The following is a 23,992-nucleotide window of genomic DNA, read 5'->3' on the forward strand; positions in this document are numbered from 1 at the left end:
AACATATTCTTGAGTTAGCCATGTAGACAAAGATAAACACCTTGACTCCATTTCTATGGAGACAGAAATTTCCTAATCTCAATTTTGAAATTATTTAGAAAAAAAAAAAAAAAAAACTTGCCTGGGAAGCCAGGCACAGAGGTGCACGCCTTTAATCCCAGCACTGGGGAGGCAGAGGCAGGCGGATCTCTTGAGTTTGAGGCCAGCCTTATTTACACAGTAAGTTCCAGGCCACCCAGGGGTGAGACCCTGTCTCAAAACAACAAGCATAACAAAAATTAAATGAAAATACAAAAGTAAACAACTCATTCTTTACTAGTCACTGTTACTATCACAGAACACCAATGAATAGACAGAAATCCAAAAAGTTCCAGCTTAGGATGGAAAAGATAAAGGCCTAAAGGAATGGACTCATAAATAAGAGAGGTTCAACATGCAGCTATGGTTTGAACAAGTGGGTAGACCAGTAAGCCCTAAGAACTGAGCTCTCGCTCTCTTCTGTTCCAGACACCTCTAGAAAGCATTAAAAATCAGGAAGGTCGAGAAGCAAATTTTATCCTTCCTTAAAAAGTACCCATATCGCCCACAATGTCAAGACCTTTTTATCAGAAAAAGAGAGTGCCAGAGGGAAAGATCTCTTTACCAAAAGGAAATAAAATGAAGTAGGAAAATAGAGACTTTAAAGTTGAACCCAGTTTTGAATCTTTTTTTTAAAGTTTTACGAGACGGGGTTTCTATGTGTGCTTTAGTTGTACTGGAACTCACTCTGTAGACCAGGCTGGCTTCAAACTCACAGAGATCCGCCTGCCTCTGCCTCCCAAGTGCTGGGATTAAAAGCCTGCGCCACCACCGCCGCCCAGTCAGTTTTGATTCTTGACTTCATCCTTTGAGCTGGTTATGTGTTTCTCTGACCTGGACATTTTAGTCTATCAAATGAGGAAAGATAACTATTGTGAAGTCTTAAAAAAATAACATTTAAAATACAAAGAATACAGTGAAAACCTAAAATGTTCAAATTCCAACTCCCACATAAAGAGCCAGGAGTGATTCCCTACACCTACAGCTCCGGTGATGAGAGGAGAGAGGAAAAAGACTGCTGGGACTTCTGGCTAGCAGTCTAGCCAAAAACAAAAACAAACAAACAACAGGTAGCCCCAGGTTTAGTTAGAGTGCTTTGTTATTAAATAATCTTTCTGTATACTGCGAAGGTTTGTCACTTGGATTGGTAGTAAAAGGTTAAACAGTCCATAGCTACGCAGGATTTGGGGGGCAGAGAGGATGCTGGGAAGAAGGGTGGAGATGCCAGGGTCACCAGCAGATGGAGAAGAAGTAGTATGGTAATACAGAGTAAAGGTAACGGAGCCTTGTAGTTATTTGGGAGCTGGCTGGTGGGACAAAATAGGTCTTACTACAGTCCTTGTCTCAAAGAAATATAGCAGAGAGCAGTGACGGATATATGATGTCCTCATCCGGCCCCCACGCATGCACCTACATGTGTGCACCTATAACACACACACACACAAAGATTACATGTTGTATGGTTTCACTTACAGGCAATGTCCAAAGTAAATCAAATCTACAAAAATAAAATAGTAAATCAATCATCTCCCAAGACTAAGACAATGAGGTTGTGAACGCTAGCGGGTTTGTTTCTCTTTGATGGAGAAATAGTATAAAACTAGACTTCAGCACTGGTTTTACAAACAGCTCTGAATAAACCAAACTAACACTGAGTTGTCTATGCTCTGTGTGAACTTTACAGTGTATGATTCTATCTACTAAAGCTGTCAGAGCTGCGGCTGCGGCTGAGTTGGCAGAGTACTTGGCTACCGCACATGACGTCCTGGGTTCCATCCTTAGCACTGCACCAAACATGGCGACACAGTCATGAAATCCCAGCACTTGGGAAGCAGAGACAGGAGGATCAGAAGCTCAAAGTTATCCTGGTCTACACAGTTGAGGCCATATAGGAGACCCTAATCTCAAAAAATAAACAGAAGTAAAATAAAGCTGTTAAACATAACACAGACTAAGCTGTGGTAAAGAAGTCCTCTCCTGGACTTAGGAGGTTGGCCTTGGTTAAAACCCTGACACCAAGCCGGGCGGTGGTGGCGCACGCCTTTAATCCCAGCACTCGGGAGGCAGAGGCAGGAGGATCTCTGTGAGTTCGAGACCAGCCTGGTCTACAAGAGCTAGTTCCAGGACAGGTTCCAAAACCACAGAGAAACCCTGTCTCGAAAAACAAAAAATAAATAAATAAATAAATAAAAAATAAAACCCTGACACCAACACTCACTGCCTATATAATCAAGAGTTTTCACTGGACCTTAGCTGCTTTATCTGTAAAATAGGATATAATAGGAATATCTAGAGAATTGGGTTTAACAAACAAACAGACATGAAAATACTTTATATATTGTTAAAGTATCTGAGATATTTATTTTCCTGATAGGCATCCCTTGCCACTGCTATCAATACCAAAACCACTGAAACCAACAGACAAAAGCATTTTTCTTATTTTAGTTAAGTAGCTTTGTGACTTTCCCCCATAAGCTAAAGAAAATGAGCAGCTCTCCAAATTCACTATGAAGGGAAAGGCAACCCTCCCCACATGACACATGCTGATGAAAAAGGTTACCCAGGTGTGGTGGTGTCTTTAATCCCAGCATTTGGAGGTAGAGGCAGGCAAATCTTTGTGAGTTAGAAGCCAGCCTGGTCAACAGGGCAAGTTCCAGACCAGCCAAGGGTACGCGGTGAATCTCTTTTTAAAGAGCCTTCTTCCCTATAAACTAACTTTCATTTTGGCTGGTATGCCTTGACCACCGTGTCATCACTGAAACAGGAAGCAGCTGTCAAGAACAGTAGGTGTAGCATGACTTCCAGGTCTGGGCTGGCAGAGACAGCACAGCCTCCCGGGTCCTCCAGAGACATTTATTCAGTGGTCAAAGACTACACTAGAAGGACATTATGAGCAACCAAAATGGAAAAGAGACAAGAACAGCTGCTTATCATTTCTGTTAAAGAAAAACTAAGGAACTTGATGAGCAAACAGCACAAAATCATTTAGTCCTAGTCATGAGACGAATACAAAAAGCAAGCAGTGTGTGGCTTATAAAGAATTCAGGGCCAGGCCCAAACTACTATCAAAATGCTACATAATCCTGACTACATCATCTTCCAATCACCTTCCTTCCCATGCACTTACTGACGATTCAGTACTCACACAAGTAAGACAACTACTGAATGCAAAAGTCTATGTTTAACAAAACCACCTCTACAGAATACTCAAGCTGGATATTAAAAAAATAATATACAGGTAAGGGACTTAGGGCAGTCCCTGACAACATATACTTGTAACAACATTAGCACCTATTAATGCATTTAACCTTTCTTTCCCTCCATTTTCTGATCTATAAAATAGCAATAACAGTAGTTAACTCAAAATAATTAAGTGGACTAAACAAGCTATTACATTTAAGGCTGGCACATAGCGACTACAATAGAAGATCATATCAATATTAGCTTTTCTTCTACCTATCACTATAACTTATGTACAGAGAGAATGCTGAGTCTCAGCTGCAGTTGAGTTTCCCCCACAATGACATTCAGCAGTACCTAGACATTTCCAATTAGGAGAACTTTGTGGGGTAAGAGGTGTGTTAGCGTCTAGTAGACAGACAAGGGCACTGCTGCACATCTTATACCAGAGCTGGAGAGACAGCTCATTGCGAAAAGAGCTTTCCACAAACACAAGAACCTAAAATCAGATCCCCAGCACGCAGGTAAGATACAGACAGTAGCACAAACCTGCAACCCCAGGGAATGAACATTTTAGAGTTGCATTTACTAAAACTCAGAATGGGCAAAAAAAAATTACAAAAGAAGAAAGGTCAATGGGAGAAGAGCTATTCTTTTCTCCCATGCCCAGGCTACTGCTTTTTCCAGGAGCTAACACAAAGATACGTCTCAGACACCTTGCAAGTATTCTCTCCACCCTTCCTCTCTCCACCCTTCCACAAGTTTAAATCAAGATCTAGCTCCTTCATCAAATGACAGCCACTAGTGACCTCTCTTCCTCACATTTGGAGCTGGTCTGTGGGTCAGAAAAGCCTTCCTACTTACCTTGTCCAGGGGTCCCTTTCATTCAAAGCTACACCTACTGCTACTCCTTCCCAAGGTTAGGCAGATATTTTGCTTGAAAAGTTGAGCTTGGGTTGGACAATGTGAACTCATTTCCTTTCCCAGCTTACAGGAACGAACTGGGCTCAGGGAGGGGCCAAGGCAAGTCTTAACAGCTTACTTTGGACTTTCTCCCCAGGAAGTGGCTTTGAAGAGAAAAAAAAGACTGTGGGTATCTTAGCGAGAGAAAACGTGGAGAATGGACTTCAGAGGGTAGCCAACAGCTAACACCTACAGGTAGTTCTCACCGGTATTGTAAGGACGAATGCCCCTCTTCTTGGGGAGGGTATCGAGAAAGCGCTGATCAAATGCCGGCCTCTGTGTGACGCTGACCTCACTCAGTGTTCACAAGCAGCTTCTGAGGTATTATTCAATTTCCGAGATGAAGAAAATGAGGGCTAGGGAGGTAGTTAGTAACTTGCCTTATGCCACTCAGCAGTAAGTGACAGTTGAAATTTATTCCTATGCCAGAAAGGTAAGCTGCTGAGATAATTATCTCATGTGCCAACCCGACTGGCCACGGGCTGCCCGAATTAAACATTATATCGTTAGTGGGTGTTACAAGATGACATTAACATTTGAATCAGTGGACTCAGCAGAGTGCCCTCTGCACTGTGGACTGGCATTGTCCAGTCCTTTTAGGGCCTGCATGGAACAAAAGAAAGAGGGAATTCACCCCTTCGCTTCCTGTCTGCCAGCCTTTCTGAACGCTGTGTCCTCTCTTCTTTCCGCCCTCAGAAGAGGATTGACATCATCGGCTGCTGTAATTCATAGGCCTCAGACTCAGACTGATAAATGCCCAGTTTTACTAGGTTTCAAGCTTGAAAGTAGCACCCTACATTATAACTGCAAGAGCCAACACCTCGCAATAAAGATTTAAGAGAAAGTTCCCACTGACATATCTCTCAACTCTTTTCCTGAACTATTTACTGGAGGGGTATTTTGATTTTTCTGAGGCAGGTCTGGAGTTTACAGACTGGCCTCAAACTCACCAAAATTCTCCTGTCTCAACCTCCTGAGTGTAGTGATATTTTATTTGCATTTTAATAAATAAAGCTTGCCTGAAGATCAGAGTGCAAAGCCAAGCCACTAGAGGCCAAGGAATGGTGGCTCACACCTTTAATCCCAGGACTCTGGAGACAGAGGCAGACGGAGTTCTGTGTGTTCAAGGCTACCCTGGGCTACACAAGATCAATCAAGAAGCAGATCCAGGTGGTGGGGGCTCACACCTTTAATCACAGTGTTAGGGAGTCACACACCTTTAATCCCAGCACTAGGGAGGTGAAGACGGGAGTAATATGGCTTGGCAGAGAGAGGAATATACAAGGGGAAGAGACAGGAACACACTGGAGTGTGGAATCTGAGGTCTGGTGGAGACACAGTGCAGTCTGGGCAGTCTGAGGGTCGCCCCTTCGGTCTGAGCATTGGTAGAGGTAAAAGGTCTCTCTAGTGGCTTACTGCTCTGCTTCTATGATCTCCAGCTTTAACCCCTATATCTGACTCTGGGTTTTAATTAATTTAAATCAACTAGAATTTGTCCTACACCTGAGTACTTGAGACCATACCTAGTGGAGTATTTTTCATTTATTTATAATAAAAACTTTTGGTTTCTCTGAGAACTTTTTGTTGTTGTTGTTGTTTCTGGAGATAGGGTTTCTTTGTGGAGACCTGGATGTACTGACCTCAAAATGGAAACCGGGACAAGTGTTACGTTGGGAAAGGGGTTTTGCTTTTGTTTCTACTGCAGAAGAAAAGCTATAGAAACCATCAAAATTGATAAAGATTCAATTTCAACAAGAGACACCTTTTAATTAGAAGAGAAAACAGTTCATCAAACATGATGATCTTTTCATCTGAACTAACCTATAAAACTAACAAATGCTTTTAATTTGATCAGATATAACTTATCAAAAAAGACTCTCCCCGTTGGCCGTGGTAGCCATCTTTCAGTAACTCGCCAAAATGACAAACACAAAGGGAAAGAGGAGGGGCACTAGCTATATGTTCTCTAGGCCCTTTAGGAAACATGAAATTGTTCCTTTGGCCACGCACATGCGAATCTACAAGAAGGGCGATATTGTAGACATCAAGGGAATGGGCACTGTTCAAAAAGGAATGCCCCATAAATGTTACCATGGCAAAACCGGAAGAGTCTACGTCACCCAGCATGCTGTGGGCAGCATTGTAAACAAGCAAGTCAAGGGCAAGATTCTTGCCAAGAAAATTAATGTGCGGATTGAACACATCAAGCACTCGAAGAGCAGAGACAGCTTCCTGAAGAGGGTGAAGGAGAACGACCAGAAGAAAAAGGAAGCCAAAGAGAAGGGCACCTGGGTTCAGCTGAAGCGCCTGCCTGCTCCACCCAGAGAAGCACACTTTGTGAGGACTAACGGGAAGGAGCCTGAGCTGCTGGAGCCCATTCCCTACAAATTCATGGCCTGAAGTACAAAAATAAATAAAAGACCTGGACTGTGTAAAAAAAAAAAAAAAAAAAAAAAAAGACTCTCTCCAAAATTAGGGTTGGGGAGGGGTTTTGTTTCCATCTTCAGGAGAATGAAGACATCCAGCTAAGGAATGTGAAGACCACTGGACAAATGAGACATCTGAAGAAAAGAACAAGTCATCCAGAGAAAAAGAGTAAGTTGGTCTATTGGTATATTTCATTTCCAACAGGGTAAAATTCCATAAGTCTTCTCAAATGTTTGTTTCTGCTCCTCTCTACAGACATATAATGCAAAAGGTCTCTTCTGTAGTCCCAATGCAATTAAAGATTAAAGCTGGCTTTGGAGTTGGAGTATGGCTCTCGCCTTCTCTAAACCCAAGCATGTTGTTAAAAGAAAAATTCAGAGTTTCTGTCTCATAGCAGGAGAGTCACCTAGTATGGGACAGAAGGAAGACAAAAATCTAGGGACCAAGGTTATCAAAACTCTGTTTTCAAAATTTTGACTTCTCCCCTTACCAATTTTGTCTCTATGGTACCTTTCTTTGAATACATGTCTACTGAAATTAAAACTTTCCATTTTGATATGAATAATGTCTAAATTTTCCATAGTGAGCAATACATTTTCTGACAGTAATCTCTGAAGTCTCCAGGAAGAAGTTGGGGCCCCACAACAATGATACCACCTGGTTCATATGATGCCATTTCAACTGATAGCATCCTTTAAAGATGGGCTTTGAACTACAAACTGCTAAGCCGTTTTATCATCTAATACTGAACCTCTTAAAGACACCAGTTATAGCTTAATAGTCTGAAACAATACAACACTGACCTCGAGAAATTCACAAATTAAAAGAGACAAAAGAGGCATGAACAACAATAAAAATAATTACAACCGGAGCTGGAGCTACCATGTCAAGAACTGTGTGTCTAGTATTCTGCTCCAGTCCAACCCAGGTCTGCTGCCCAGATCAAACGTCAACATTCTTTAGTGCAGCACAGAGCCAATGTGTGTGGTAATTCCTATAATGTGGTAATTCCTATAATGGGGCACACTTCCGTGAGAGACTGAGAAAAAAGAATAAGGGAACAAGGCGGGGAAGAACAAGTGACTGAGAAAAGTGAAGTTTTCTGACACGTCTGGAAGCTGGAATTTCCCCCGTTTTTATAGAAGCTAGAACACAGTGTTCTGCTTATGTCTAAAGCAGTCTATAAACTCTACTGTGATCTATAAATGCTGTGGGTACGATTCTTAACCTTCAAAAGTTGAAAAACAGCTTCATATTTTTAGGATAAAATCTCCCCTACATGGTGTTTTGTTTTGCTCTGTTCTGCTGTTTTGCGGTATCAGGACTTGAACCCAGGGCCTTACACCTGCTAAATAAGTGCTCTGAACTGTATCCCCAGCCCTGATGTGTTTTAACAGAACTTGCCATTCATCTCCTAATGGAAGTCTCATGGCCTGAAAATCTGAGAGATGGCTTCAGAGACTGCTAACAGCTACAGTGATATTTTATTCATGTTTTATAAAAAAAAAAAAAAAAGCTTGCCTGAAGACCAGAAGGTAAAACTAAGTCACTAGAGGCCAGGCAGTGGTGACTGCTCACACCTTTAGTCCCAGTACTAGAGAGGAATATAAGGTGGGATGAGACAGGAACTCACTCTTTCAGTCTGAAGATTTCAAAGAGGTAAGCGCTCTCTGGTGGCTTGGCTGCTTGGCTTTTCTGATCTTCAGGTTGAACCCCAGTATCTGTCTCTGGGATTTTATTATTCGTGCTACAAGCAGCTTCTCTAGAAAAACTGTCCAGGAAAAGAAATTCAAACCCAGTTATCTCAGAGAATTTCTGTGTGGCCTTGAGTTATTCATCTACAAAAGAGTAGCAAGACTACAAAATCAGAAAGTTGAGAAAAAAATTACGCAAAAATAAATTTAGGTAAGTCAATCTGTACAAAGACAGGAGGATCTAAGGTTCTAGATCTGAACTTCTTGATCTCTACACTGCAGGGTCTAAGATTCTAGATCTGAACTTCTTGATCTCTACAGTGCAGGATCTAAGGTTCTAGATTTGAACGTCTTGACCTCTACACTGCAGGATCTAAGGTTCCGCCTCAGCCTGCTTTCTCATGTGAGAGGCCAATGATGAGAAGCCACGTTTTCAGAGACGACCAATCGCAGTACAGTTCTCTATTGTGAAGAATGCAAGCAGATGCTGGGAACTATAGAAACCTACACTGTGAGCCCCAACATAAGGTAAAGGCCACACCAGTGCCTATGTGGGAGTTTTAAGATTCTCCCGCTAATAATTGAAGGACTAGCCTTTAACAGATTATGATGGGAATAGGGAAAGACCTAAAGAGTTTTCTGGTCCTTTTGATTCCTCCTTTGTGCTCCCAGAGCACCATGGCTACCCTCGCCTTTCCTTTCCAGGGCTCTTTTCCTTAAGTTATAGGAAAAGGCGGTAAAATTGTAGAGGAAAAGAGTCAGGTGTATCTGCAGGGAAGTACCTAGACCCATATCGGAAAAAACACCTAAAGACAGTAAGAACATATAAGATCCTCTACCCAACAGCAGGCAGCCACCAGAACTGAAAACTGAAGTTAGGAACCTAGGATGGATGTTTAGTCATGCCGGACGCCCATACGACTATAAACTACTCCAGTCATTAGAGAATGAGGTACAAGCCGAGCTGCCTGCTGCCTCGACTAGATGAATTTGAGCCATTCATTGCTTCACTCAGAGCCTCAACAACTCCAAAGACCAACTGCCCATTAAAACTGTAAATGAATATATCTGACAAGACTGAATTTCATCAAGTACTAATTTTGCTACTCTGGCATAAACTATTTTTAAATTTTTAATTAGTATCTATCCAAAAGTCTCAAAGATACATGAATGAAAATAGCAAATATTTTGCACCTGATAAGCAATGAATGTGGGATTAAGTGTAGTGCAGGGCCTCATCTTTACCTTTAGTCCTCCCAACAACCCCTAGTTACAAACGGAACAAACCGAGAAAGGTACGAAGCCTTCCCAAAGTCACACAGGGAAACAGAAGACACAGAATTTCTCCTAGGTCTACTGATTCCAAGTCCAATCCTTCTTTCACCAAACCATTATTTTCTAAGCTTCTATTCCAAACCAGAATGTTTACCTGGAAAGTAAGAAAACAGACAGGGGAACGGTAACAGCTTACCTTCCCTCAACTGTTTTCTGCAGTAAGGGAAGTAACAGTGAGCACTGGAGCCATAAACAATAAGAGAGCGGGGGCGGCGATGGCGCACGCCTTTAATCTCATTAATCCCAGGACTCGGGAGGTAGAGACAGGTGGATCTCTGGGTTCGAGGCCAGCCTGGTCTATAGATCAAGTTCCAGGACAGCTAGGGCTGTTACATAGAGAAACCCTGTCTCAACCCCACCCCACCCCCATCCCTCCAAAAAAAAAAAAAAGAAAAGAAAAAAGACATCTCCTAAACAGTTAAAAGCAAATGTCAACTGAAGTCCTCCCTCTTTTGCCCTCCCTTCCCCTGCTCCACCTGGAAGGCTTGATCTATGTATACCATACTTTCCGTCTTCCCAAGGAAGGTCTTTATCCCTCAAGACCTAGGTTCCCTGAAGAAGCTATACCACTTTAGGGACAGGAGATGTATCCATTAGCAACCAATGCCTATATCAGCAAGCACTATTTAAAATAAATAAATAAATAATTCTCAAAGAGGAAGAAAAATCTTGGTCTCTTAGGAGTCATTTAGGTGCAATATTCTGTTGCCTTTTGTTCAGAAATATAGAAAAGAGGGTATCCTCACATCCCTTAGGCCCCTTGTCCATGGCAACAAAAAGCCAACCCCTTTCTTCTGAGAACCCAAGCTTTTTTTTTAGTCTCAAAAGTTTCTTTCCAATCAGATCTTACAATAACCTCAACATTTAAATAAACAAAAGCAGAACTGTTGTGTCTGAAATGGAGAAGGGTAAGTCCACTTCCTCAGCTTCTTCCCACTTCCCAAATTTACCCAGTAACCCGTGAGAGTTCACTTCAAAGTCCTGACTCTCCAGCTGAGTGTCCTGAAGTCAGAGGGTGACTGTAACTCAGAATCACACTGTGAATCAACGCCAAATGCAAACCCACACTGACTGCAAGGCCACTTAGTCTCCACCTCCTCACACTTCTTTAGAAAGACCAGGAGAAGATGAATGAAACCATTTTTTAAAAAATACCAAGTACTGAAGAAAAGTACAGTTCCCTCAGTTAATGTTCTGTATAGTCAAAAAAGTTAAAATGCTCAGACTAGTGAGGATGATTTCACCAGAGAGCACCAAACAGCAAAGCAATCCCCGGTGCTCCCAGCTCTCACTAGTGCCCTGCTGTTGCTGTTTGTAGAAACAGGCATAACTGTGGTATAACTAAGAAAGATCCTTCGTAGATAAATGAGACCCAGGAGGCTTCTGAAGGAGTCCCTGCTTCATGCATCGGCAGAAACCATCCCTTAAAGACATATGGGAATTCTCCCTGTATTTACCAAACCTGGAAAATGGAACAGAATTAGAGCTTGCTTAGAAAGGTTCACTTCTTTATAAATGTTGTAGCTAGCCTGGGTCATCAAAAGTAATCTTCACCCACCTTGAGAAGGGCCGGCCTGTGACTACAGCAATATAACAAAGCCAGATAACAGGTACTACCAGGCTTCAGTCTTGGTCATTTCTTTTTCGGGCCATTCTTTATTTAGGAAACCAGCTTCATTTACTATCATCTCACTTATTCTCATGGAGAAGCTTTTGCAACTCTGGATACAACACCAATTTCATCTTTCCTTTAACTTCTTTTGAAGTTTGCTCTAATTCAAGTTGGCGGATCAAAAATATATTTACCCATGTTCCCTCCAAACTCATGCTAAAATGACAGTTTAAAATATACATAAGGTATAAGCCCCAATGATGACGATATCAGGCAGTAAGGTCTTCTATAGGGGTGTATTATTTGTGTTTTAATAAATAAAGCTTGCCTGCAGATCAGTGCAAAGAAACCAGGCTTAGCCATAGAGGCCGGGAGGTGGTGGTACATGCCTTTAATCCCAGCACTAGAGAGGAATATAAAACAGGAGGAGACAGTTATCAGCTCAGTCTCAATCTGAGGATTCCTGGAGGCAGGATCGCCCATTTCCAGTCTGAGGTAGAGGTGGGAACTAGTGGCTGGCCGCTTTGCTTTTCTAATCATGAGGTTGAACCCCAATATCTGTCTCTGGGTTTTTATTTTGCATGCGACATACTTCAGCAAACATTCAGAACACAGATAATAAGTGGAGGGGTTTTGACTCAAGAATAATTGAAAGTATAGTGTCTAGACTACTATCGGTCTCTGGGCTGCAGTCTCTTCCTGCAGAGACAACGAGAATTGCTCCATTAAAACACATGAAGGAAAAGTCTTGGAAGGTAGAAATCATTTGTTCAAGTTCACATGGTTAACAAGAGTTTGAGCCCAGGTGTTATTTTTATTACCTTGCTACACAATATCACTTAGTCCTCTTAGGAAACCTCAGACTGAATCAACAGCCCGCGCCAAACACAAGCAGGCAGAGTCATGTCCCAAGGCTTATCTTTCAGCAACCAATTTCACCACGGTGCTTAATACCTGACTCTGGCGAGACCTGGCTGCTGGGAAAAGAGCCCCATGTCCCAGTTGTCTAATGCTTCTTCAGCACTGAAAATGTAGGTTATTGGCACCTGGCTTTAAAAATTGAAAAATAGAAAAGCTTGGGGGCAAACAGAAGTACGAACTGTTTCAAGTCAAAGCTGAGCTCACCTACCTTGCCTTTGGTGGTGAGAAGCAGCTTTTCATCTTTTTAGGACGGAACACGCCTAAAGGTTGGTGGTGTTACATCTGCTAATCAGCACACAATCATTTGAAGATGCCAAATTATAGGACTGCCTACAGTTCCAGTGAGGACATTATAAAGATTCCAAGGTAACTTCTTAATTTGGCAAAAAGTGTGTGCTGCACCAATATGCCCCTCCACTCCAGCCTGCTCCCATCTGAACTCCTCTCCACCACTACATTAAAGAAAGCTACAAGCCGGGCGGTGGTGGCGCAGGCCTTTAATCCCAGCACTTGGGAGGCAGAGGCAGGCGGATCTCTGTGAGTTCGAGACCAGCCTGGTCTACAAGAGCTAGTTCCAGGACAGGCTCCAAAACCACAGAGAAACCCTGTCTCGAAAAAAAAACCAAAAAAAAACCAAAAAAAAAAAAGAAAGCTACACACTCGGTTTATGCATTTGCGGTAGCAATGGGAAGAATGCTAGACTGGAAATCACAAGAAGAGTTCCAATCACAGTTCATGCATGGGTCAGCAAATCCAGCTTATCAGTCACAATACTGTAAACCCCTTTCTCTCTCTGGACTTCAACGACATCCTATGTAAAAGGGACATAATACCCATGTCACAGACCACTGTGAAGACTACATGGAAATATTTACTGGGCACTTACAAGCAATAAGGCTCTCAGCACGTGGTTTCTCCTCATTATTGATCACCTGGCATACAGCTACCTCCAGCCTTAGAAGGATTGATGGTTGTAAGAAAATGTTTAGGGGCAGACAGGATATGAGAACCATTACAAGAGAATGGAGTATAAAATACACAGCACAATAAATGCTGTCACCTAAAAGGAAATGTCCCTCTGTTAGTGGAGAAACTACCCCAGGGAGCTCAAAAGAGAAGCTCTTGTCTACGGTCAGGAACTTCGGCTTTCTCTTCCTCTTTGGGGACAAGGCTTGACTTGACAGGCTTTGGTGCAACCAGGTTTGAGGAAGGTGCTTCCACCACTTCCTGAGGCCTTACAAAACTCAACCTCAAAAGGGAACACAGGTCTACACAGAAACAGTTAAAAAGTAAATAAATAAAATAAGTCAATAAAAAGACAAAGTAGACAACAAACTTGAAAGGAAATAAGCAATGGGCTAAAGAGAGGCAAAGAAGCTGTGGAACATCTCAGTTACCATGGTAATGGTAACACAAGCAAGCGCATTATCTAATTATCTAAGTTCTCAAGGCCAAAGAGAACATCCATTTCATCGTTTATATAAGACCAATGAAAACCAGAGAGGGTGCTGAGCAGGGAAAGCCAAACCTGAAACAACAGGGCACTTCACAGTTCAGGTACGCTCTTCTGCACCTTGAATTTTTAGAAGACTACTCAATGGAGAAGTAGTCTTTTTCCTAATGAAACTTTTTCTGTGAGTCGTGGCAATGGTGGCGATGGTGGTAGTGCTGGCTATAAGGTACTTGCCAAACTACCCAAGGATCAACCCTGAAGCTATCCTGTCTCCTTTGAGACTAAACTGCCCAGACTGGCTCGAAAGTCCTGAGGTTTGTCAGATCCTTTGCCTCAGCCGCCTGAGCAGGAGGGACTATAAGTATGCTTTACCTTGTCCAACTAATTATTTCTGTAAGTGAGTGTGTGTGTGTGTGTGTGTGTGTGTGTGTGTGTGTGTGTGTGCACGCACACATGCGAGGGCAAGCATGGGCCACAGCCTGCATGGAAAGTCAGAGAACAACTTTTGGGTGTTAATTCTCTCTTCCACCTTGTTGAGACAAGGTTTCTCTTCTTTTACTAAGGTGTATACTCCATGCTAGCTGGCCTGTGAGTTCCCAGCTGACCCTCCTGTTTTTACCACCCATCTTGAAACAGGACGACTGGAATTACAGATGGTACCTATCTTCTGACATGAGATCCAGGATCCAGAAATGAACTCAGGTTATCAGGCTTAGTTAGATCTGATTCTACCCACTGAGTCGTCTTCCTGACCCAGCTAAGATCTTTATGCTAGCTATCATTGTAGATTTTCTGGAATAAATAATGCTTTCCTTTCTGGTACCATAGTTTATACAGATAGATAGATGATGATGGACAGACAAACAGACAGACAAGAAAATGCATCATCAAATGAGACTTAGGCAAGTCTGTGGGCTATTTTCTTGATTAATGATTGGTGTAGAAGGCTCACTATGAGCACTGCCATCCTTGAACAAGTGGTCATTCCGGCAGTGGTGGTGAATGCCACACTCAGAAAGATCAGGAAGAGGCAGAGGCAGGTGTATCTCTGAGTTTTAGGACAGCCAGGGTTACACAGAGAAAACCTGTCTTGAGAAAGAAAAAAGAAAAGAGGGAGGGAGGAGGGGAGGAAGGCAGTTTCGAGAGGGAGCAGCATAACCTCATTTTACAATTGAGGAAACCAGCAGAGGGAGTAATACCGACTCAGAGGCAAATGAGTAAGAGGCAGAAGTGTGATGCGCATGCAGGTAGACCTGTGCCTCCAGGTCTGTTCTCTTTCTGCTGTCACATGTCCTCGTGTGCCACGCCTGGAAGGAGTCCATCAGAAACGGACTCATCAAGGAGGCACGAGCATCAAAACGTGGCCTTACCCAAACTTCTAATAGGACAGGTAAATCCAGGGTTTTTCTTCGCTGAGCCCCAGTGTTTCATTCATAAAATTAATGTCTGGTTAGCTAGTCCCCAAAGTCTGGTGATCTAAGTTTTAATTAGTCACAATACGTTTACAAGAAGCAGCTTATTGGGTTTCCTTTCCACAGAGTTACATTCTGAAAGGAGAATAACAAGTCATTTTACTATTACCACATGAAGTCACCACTTGATCTCAGGCCGTTTCTTCCTTCAAACACTTTAGATAAGCAAAACTCTCATGCCATCCAGTAACCCAATACTAGAATATCTCTTTTTTTTCTTTCTTTCTTTTTGGGGTGGGGTGGTTTCGAGGCAGGGTTTCTCTGTAGCTTTGGAGCCTGTCCTGGAACTAGCTCTTGTAGACCAGGCTGGTCTCGAACTCACAGAGATCCGCCTGCCTCTGCCTCCCGAATGCTGGGATTAAAGGCGCCACCACCAGCTCAAATATCTAATACCAAATATGTAAGGGTAAGAATTTGTCCTCAGTCAGGAAGCAGGAACCTTTTTTCTCTCTGCTGGATTTACACTTCTTTCCACTAGCTGATTTCTCTTCCTAGGTGAAGACCTTAGCTCTGCTTCATTTACATCAGACAGTTTGTAACCAAAGTCAAGGCATTTACATATAACTTTTGATAAAAAGTAATATAGTTGAGAAAAAATTGTGGGACAGAAAGATGGCTCAGTGGTTAAGTGCACTGGCTGCTCTTACAGAGGACTCAGGTTCAACGCCCAACACCCACAGAGTTGTTCATAACCATCTGTAACTCCCGTTCTAGAGGATCTGATACTTTCTTCTGGCCTCTGTGGATACCAGACAGACATGTCTGCCTACATACATACATACATACATACATACATACATACATTCAGGCAAAATACCAATACACAAAATAAAATAATAAAAAAAGTATTTAACCTCAGATGTAATTTTTTTCTGCCCAGAAATGTGAAAGGGGAAGTGACAAGATACTTAAAATTTTGGGTAAATTCCTTCTGTTTTGGTTTCATTAAATGTAAGTATGGAAGAAGCTAAATCAAATCTAAATACCTTTCCTGTTTGTAACCTAAAAAATATTCCATCTTACAAAATGTGAAATATGTAAGTGATAAAAATTTGGAGGAAAGGGGATAGTGGCACAAACTAAAAGGGAATGGGATATAACGCTAAGGTAGAAGATAACGCATGTATGGTGGCATCATCCTAATACATATGAGCTCTAAAAGCAGAAAGAAACCTCCATGTCCCTCTGACAACGGAATTAAACAATTCACATGACACCAAAGACTGCAGAGGCGGAACATTATCTCCATATGGCTAAACCAGAGCTGGCGGAAGAATCTGATCAAGCGCCCGAGTCCTGAAATAATCACTGAAAATCAAGATATTATCTTAAAGGAAAGATGCTTGATCCCAGCTCCCAGAAGGCTAAGACAGGAGGGTGGTGAGTATGAGGCCACTAGGCAATGTGGCGAGTGAGACCTTACCTCAAAAAAAGGAGGAGGAAGAAGAAGGAGGAGGAGGAAGGAGGAGGAGGAAGAGGAGGAAGAAGAATAAGAAGAAGGAGGGCTGGAGAGATGGCTCAGTGGTTAAGAGCATTGCCTGCTCTTCCAAAGGTCCTGAGTTCAATTCCCAGCAACCACATGGTGGCTCACAACCATCTTTAATGAGGTCTGGTGCCCTCTTCTGGCCTGCAGACATACACACAGACAGAATATTGTATACAAAATAAATAAATAAATATTAAAAAAAAAAAAAAAAGAAGGAGGGGGGAGGAGGAAGAGTAAGAAGGAGAAGGAAGAAGGAAGGAGGAGGAGGAGGAGGAGGAGGAGGAGAAGGAGAAGGAGAAGGAGAAGGAGAAGGAGAAGGAGAAGGAGAAGAAGAAGAAGAAGAAGAAGAAGAAGAAGAAGAAGAAGAAGAAGAAGAAGAAGAAGAAGAAGAAGAAGAAGAAGAAGCCGCCATCAGGATGGTTCTGTGGGGAAAGATGCTTGCTGACGACCCTAATGAGGCGAGTCTGGTCCCTGGAGGAAGTGTGTGTTGTTCATTAAGTTCTCCCAACATCCTAATGGCCGTGTTCTGTTTATAGAAAGAGAGCTGAAGGCTGAATGAGAGGAAGAGCCCGGGATGAAAATCTGATCTCCCGCTGTTCCATCGTCTCCTTCACCCTACAAGTCCTCAGACACGCACTACCCACTACATTTCACAACCTCAGGAAGTACACACTCAGATCCCTCGTGAATTGGCTTCTTGTCCCCATTATAGTTCTGAAACCCCACAGCATCTATCCTGCCTCCCTCCTCTAAAGTGAGTCCTCAGACTTAGCATATCATCGGCACCACCTGGAATTTAGGCCCCACATTTAGAGTTTTTTACTTAGGTCTGGGATGTGGTTCAAAACTTTGTATATTGCCAGGCATGATGGCCCACACTTATCGTCTGGACACTCCAGAGGCAGGAGTGGGAGGAGTCAGAAGCAGGACGATCTGTTGCTTGGGCTCAGAGTCATCCTTGGCTTGGCTACCCAGCAAGACTTCAAGGCTAGCCTGAGCAACGTAGGAGACCAAGTCTCAAATTACGAAAAGCAAGCACATTAAAAAAAAAAAAAATTACTAGATGGCCACAGTTTGAAAACCACGCTACCCCCTGAGGAAAAGGTGACAGGTGCTGGTTATAAAACCAAACCAGGCCTATTAATCCCATTCTCCTTGTCAGGGTTTACTTCCTGGTAAGCGGTTAGGTTTAACCAATCAGAGACAGGGCAAGTACAATCTGACTCTTTAGAAGATGAGGGGGCACTTTAGGAGGCTGAAGAGATGGCTCAGTAGTTAAGAGCACTTGTTCTTACAGAGAGAGGCTCCTGGCTCAATTTCCAGCACCAGACCAAATTAGTGGCTAGATTGCAAGTATTCATAATCTCTCCCGCTCCCCTCCTGAGCATGTGCGGGCTCTCTCTCTCTCTCTCTTCTCTCTCTCTCTCTCTCTCTCTCTCTCTCTCTCTCTCTCTCCCAGCTTACTACGTCAACATAGGGACAAAGGTAACGAGCATGATATAAACGTCAACATGATCTATAAAAAAATTTAAGATTTTGTATTCATAGACTCTCAGATTTGGTACCAGGAAAATGCACTAGTACCTGAATACTCTATAACCAATCTGTCAACTAGTTTTCTCAAATCTATTTCAATCTCCTTCTAGGTACTACATAGTTTGGGAAATAAAACTCAATTTCCTATACGCTCTACTTAGTATGATTTAGGTTTTTGCCAAGAGAGAGTATCTACTCTCAAACTCAATAGCAATTTGGAAGTAGATTAGAGAAAGGATAAGGCTCGACACAGCACATCCTTTTGTGGGAATAAACTGCAGCAGAGACAGCACAAGTCTAGATCCAGCTGTCATAGCAACAGCTTCCAGCAGAAATCGCCATCCTTGGGAGCTCAGTTCTTTAACGCAATCTGCAGAGTTTGTTCTTATGAATTCAACTGGATACTTTTCGTCTGATTTCTTTCTTCAGTGCAGACAAACTCAGGGCCTTGAGCACGCCAGACACACAGTCTACCATTAGAGTTGATTCCTTAGCCATACAAGGAGCCTTTAGCATCTCCTTTCATTACCTCCAATGAATCCATGCTGTTTAAAGTTGCTAAAACTGACTCTGCTTCTGCCTCTGTTAATTCATAAGGACTCTGGTAAACAGCCCCACGTGAAAAATAACATACAACATATACTATCATGTTCCCATAATTCCAGCCCATATCTTTGCACTGACTCATTAGTGTCGTCCCTCATCAGCCAACCTACATAGAAAGAAACTGATCCCAGAGAAGCAGCGGCAGAAAGACTTGGCAGATTTGAGAGAGCACCAAAGAAATGACCAGTGTCCTTGTACAGGAGAGAGACAGAAAGGGTGAGTTCGGGGACAAAGAGCAACCTTCATAAAGGCAGTAAGGCACCCCATCCCATGAGAATTACACCTATAAAATTCACTTCCTAGAGTCTGGAATGATTCCACAGCCTATACTAGTTTTTGCTCAACAAAGTTGAATCCAAATTATTTTTATAACCTAATGTTAATATTTACTAAATCTTCAAAACTGTACAAAAATACTATGAGCTATGGTGAAGATTCTTACAACAAAGATCACAGTCCCTTTGCTTTTTTGAGGGTTAGATTGTGGGGGTGTTGGTTGTTTTTTTGTTTTTGTTTTGTTTGTTTGCTTGCTTTTGAGATAGAGGCTCAAGGAGCCCTAGCTGGCCTGGAACCCACTGTGTAGTTCAAGATGACTTTGAATTCCTGACCCCCCTCCTTCCTCCACCTCCAAAGCACTGGGATTACAGGTGTGCACCCCACCGCATTCGTGAAGGCTCACAATGCAAAGGAAACAAAGATCCATGAGATGATCAGACATAAGTCAGTTCATTTTGTGTGCACACATGTGTATGCGGGTACAGGTGACAGCACACACGTGGAGGTTGAAGGACAAGTCACGGGTGCTGGCTCTCATGTGGATCCTGGGGGTGAACTCAAGAGGTGGGGTTGGCAGCCAAGTAGCCATTGAGCCTCCCTGCCAGCCAAACCTTTTCAAAAACTACAAATTTATATATTTAAAAAAAAAACTGTAAAGAACAAAAACAACCAAGGACAATGTATCTAAACCTAGACATTATTTAGAAAATACTCCTTCAAAAAAATTCACAGACCTGGGCATGGCAGCACAAACCTTTAATCCCAGAACTCAGGAGACAGTGGCAGGTGGGATCTCTGAGTTCAAGGCCAGCCTGCTCTACGTAGTGAATTCCAGGCCAACAAAGGATAAATAAACCTTGTCTGAAAAAAACGGGGCGGGGGGGGGGGAATATGTATTAAGCATCCATGATACACTAAAAATTGTACTATAAATGATAGGGATATATAATCCCATTGGGAGAGGGCCAGCCTCTCAGGCACGAGGCCCTGGGTTTGATCCCCAGAATCACATAACCTGAGCACGGGGCTACTTACCTGCAATCTCAGGTAGCTTACTTGAAATTAAAGGTAGGAAGATGCTTGGCTTCACAGTGACTTTAAGGACAGCCCAGGCTATGGTACTATTGTCTCAAAAAAATTAGTTTTTAGGTGCTAAGGAAACTTCAGGGTAGCAAAAGAGAAGGTTCTGGGTTTCACAACGCTTGAATCCTAACTGAGGAACTAAGAAGCCAGGTTTCAAGCACAGAGCTATATGTTAAGATCATCCCAGCTGCCTCTTTAACATGGACTGATGGCTAGTGTCTGCTGAGCGTTTGTTAAGTCTCAAAATCTGCTAGGTGTTCTATAATTACCACTTCATGCCATCCTAATGCAAACCTATAAACAGGTATGATCAGTACAATCTTAAGGGTAAATAAACTGAAACTACCGAGTTTAGCACTCCCATAACACACAGTCAGGGACAGCAGCATCACAGCCTACAGAGTTAGGAAGGGGCAGAAGCTTAACTGCTATACAAGACAGAGGGTAAATTCAGATCGGACATCTCTGTTGACGTATGAGGTAACGGAGTAAATTTGGCATAAGCCCATTTTGGGTTTTTATTTGTTGTGTTTTCTTGTCTTTCTTCTTAAATAAAATGAGGAGTCAAGATTCCCAGATCTAAACGGTGTGTTCAGTTTATGGTTTCTATGGTTTCCTACACAGTATGAAAAGGTTTTCAGGTCCAACTGCTGGGGAAAAGACATTCTAAAGGCTGCTGCTATGGCGCTCCTGCCCACCGACTGGGACCGTGTGTGTCCGCGACTTCATTAAGGGGCACATTAGCATACATTAATTGGTAGAAACAGCTGTAGCACAAACTCCAGCAGATAAAAGGCCGAAGGCACAGAGAACAAAGGGAGATCAGGAAAGCAGTGATTGGCTGACCCAGCACTGCTAGGTCAGTCAAGGCATTTGGTCCTCTGCACCTCTAAGTTCTCCTGAGTGTGGGTAACCAGGCTGCAAAGCCTCTCATTTCCATCTCAATCTCCAAGAGGAATCACAATGAGACCAGGGCTACAAAGGCAGAGAACAGATTCTGAATATTAAAGCACACACCACGCAGTAACAAAAGGAAGAGTAAGAGGTTTTCCATTTGATCTAACAACGTTTGGCAGACAGAACCTACCATACTCCTGCCACACACGCCCTGGACCACATCCCTTCAGTTACTTCTCACTATGCTCTTCTCAAGACATCACAGAAATACAACCAATAAAGAATGTCACAGTCTCAGATTACTATATCTAACAGGACCATCAAACACTAGAGGGGTTCTTGTTATCCAAGGATAACTAGGACCCAAAATAGTACTTAAATTTAACCAGAATTTCTAGTAAACCTCCCTCCCCTGTCAAAAAAGATGAGAGAAAGGAAGGAAAGGAGGGAGGGAGGGAAGGAGGGACAGAGAGAGGGAGGGAGGGAGGGAGGGAGGGAGGGAGGGAGGGAGGGAGGGAGGGAGGGAGGGAGGGAGGGAGGGAGGGACAAAGGGAAGGATGGAGGGACAGAGGGAGGGACAGAGGGAAGGATGGAGGGAGAGAGGGAAGGAGGGACGGAGGGAAGGACGAAGGGAGGGAGGGAGGGAGGGAGGGAGGGAGGGAGGGAGGGAGGGAAGGATGGAGGGACAGAGGGAAGGATGGAGGGAGAGAGGGAAGGAGGGACAGAGGGAAGGACGGAGGGAGGGAGGGAAGGAGGGAGGGAGGGAGGGAGGGAGGGAGGGAGGGAGGGAAAAAGAAGTTGATGGAAAGAAAGGAATTTTAATAATCTATCAAAATAAATAAAAATCAATTTTTCATCATCATTACTAAAATTTGTTTTAATTGTCACTAACAAAAATCTTAAAGAACATCTGTCGTTTCACATTTAACTTCCAACATTATGTAGATATGATCAATTTGGTAAAAATATTCAGGACTTCATCAATTTTCCCCTAGGTTCTTCTCAATCCTTTGTTACTTATTTTAAATCGGTGTCTTCTGAATCTCCTGTCGTTTTATTGCCCACATTAATCTTTCTTCCAGTTTATTTAAACTTTTAGCTAAAACATACTAACTGTACACAATCCTTTCAAATTTAAAATGATCTAACCTAATCTATTTCTCACCTCTCAGGGTTTCTGTGTGGCTCAAGCCATCTTCCAGAATTACTATATCTCAACTTCCCAAAATTCTTCAATTCCATTTTAGAATCTGTTATATTATTAGATATTAATATTGTGCCATTAAAAAAGTGGGGTACATACATCAGACAGAGGTCTGATCTCCAAAATATACAAAGAACTCAAGAAATTGGTCATCAAAAGAATAATTCAATTAAAAAAAATGTAGTACAGATCTAAACAAAGAACTCTCCACAGAGGAATCTAAAATAGTTAAAAGACACTTAAGGAAATGTTCAACGTCCTTAGTAATCAGAGAAATGCAAATCAAAACAACTCTAAGAAATGCAAATCAAAACAACTCTGAGATTCCATCTTACACCTGTAAGAATGACCAAGATCAAAAACACTGATGACAACTTATGCTGGAGAGGTTGTGGGGAAAAGGGAACACTTCTGCATTACTGGTGGGAATGCAAGCTGGTACAGCCCCTTTGGATGTCAGTGTGGCTGGTGATTTCTTAGAAAATTAGGAAACAACCTTCCTCAAGATCCAGTAGCCGGGCGGTGGTGGCGCACGCCTTTAATCCCAGCACTCGGGAGGCAGAGGCAGGCGGATCTCTGTGAGTTCGAGACCAGCCTGGTCTACAAGAGCTAGTTCTAGAACAGGCTCCAAAACCACAGAGAAACCCTGTCTCGAAAAACCAAAAAAAAAAAAAAAAAAAAAAAAAAGACCCAGTAATACCACTTTTGGGTATATAGCCAAAGGATGCTCAATCGTGCCACAAGGACATGTGCTCAACTATGTTCATAGCAGCATTATTTGTTATAACCAGAACCTGGAAACAACCTAAATGCCCCTCAACTGATGAATAACTGATGGACAAGGACGATGTGGTACATTTACACAATGGAGTACTACACAGCAGAAAAAAATAACATCTTAAAATTTGCGGGCAAATGGATGGATCTAGAAAACATCATATTGAGTAAAGTAACCCAAACCCAGAAAGACAATTATCACATGTACTCACTCATAAGTGCTTTTAGACATTAAAAAGAAAAAAAAAAACAGCCTACAAATCACAATCCCAGAGACCCTAGACAACAAAGAGGATTTTAAGAGAGATATACATGGATGTAATCAAATGGGAAGTAGAAAAAGACAAGATCTCCTGAGTAAGTTGGGAGAGTAGATGTGATGGGAGAGGGTAGGAGGGGAGAGGACAAGAAGAGAAGGAAGTGGGAAAAAATGTCAAATAAAAAGACAATTCGACCTTGTCTCAGGGGGAAAAAAAGCCCTTACTGACAAAAGGAATGAGAACAGAAAAAGATGCATGAATGATGATTTTTTTTAAACAATTAAATTATTCCACATATTAACAATAATATGTTAAATAATTTGTTAAAACAGGCCTCCAACTTTTGGGCACAAGCAAAACTTCTGCCTCTTTCAAGTAGCTGGGACTATTAAGTGCACATGTGCCGTAACACCCAACAAAGGAAGGTTATTTAAAATTACATTTTATTTACCTATTTTGCGTGTATGTATGTATGTGTGTCTTCAGACTTGGCAGGAAGCATCTTTAAGTACAGAGTCATTTGGCCAGCCCAAGAGATTTTTTTAAAAGAAGGAACCTGGGCTGGAAAGCTGGCTCGGCGGTTAAGAGCATTGCCTGCTCTTTCTAAAGGTCCTGAGTTCAACTCCCACATTACAGATGGCTCACATCTGTAATGAGGTCTGGTGCCCCCTTCTAGCCTGCAGGCATACACATAGACAGAATATCGTATACATAATAAATAAATATTTTAAA

General features: G+C 42.5%; 2 protein-coding genes across 3 annotated transcripts in view; one reads left to right on the plus strand and one right to left on the minus strand.

Annotated features, from left to right (window-relative positions):
* Positions 1–23,992, minus strand: part of Pak1 (p21 (RAC1) activated kinase 1) — a 99,605-nt gene that overhangs the window by 63,574 nt on the left and 12,039 nt on the right. The gene's annotated exons all lie outside the window — the stretch shown is intronic.
* On the plus strand, positions 6,120–6,621 carry LOC130865091 (60S ribosomal protein L21-like). Its single transcript, XM_057755967.1, has one exon. It carries the CDS (start codon positions 6,142–6,144, stop codon positions 6,619–6,621), a length of 480 nt encoding a protein of 159 aa, XP_057611950.1. The 5' UTR covers positions 6,120–6,141.

This window comes from Chionomys nivalis, chromosome 23, assembly GCF_950005125.1.
Source record: "Chionomys nivalis chromosome 23, mChiNiv1.1, whole genome shotgun sequence".
NCBI classification, from domain to species: Eukaryota; Metazoa; Chordata; class Mammalia; order Rodentia; family Cricetidae; genus Chionomys; species Chionomys nivalis.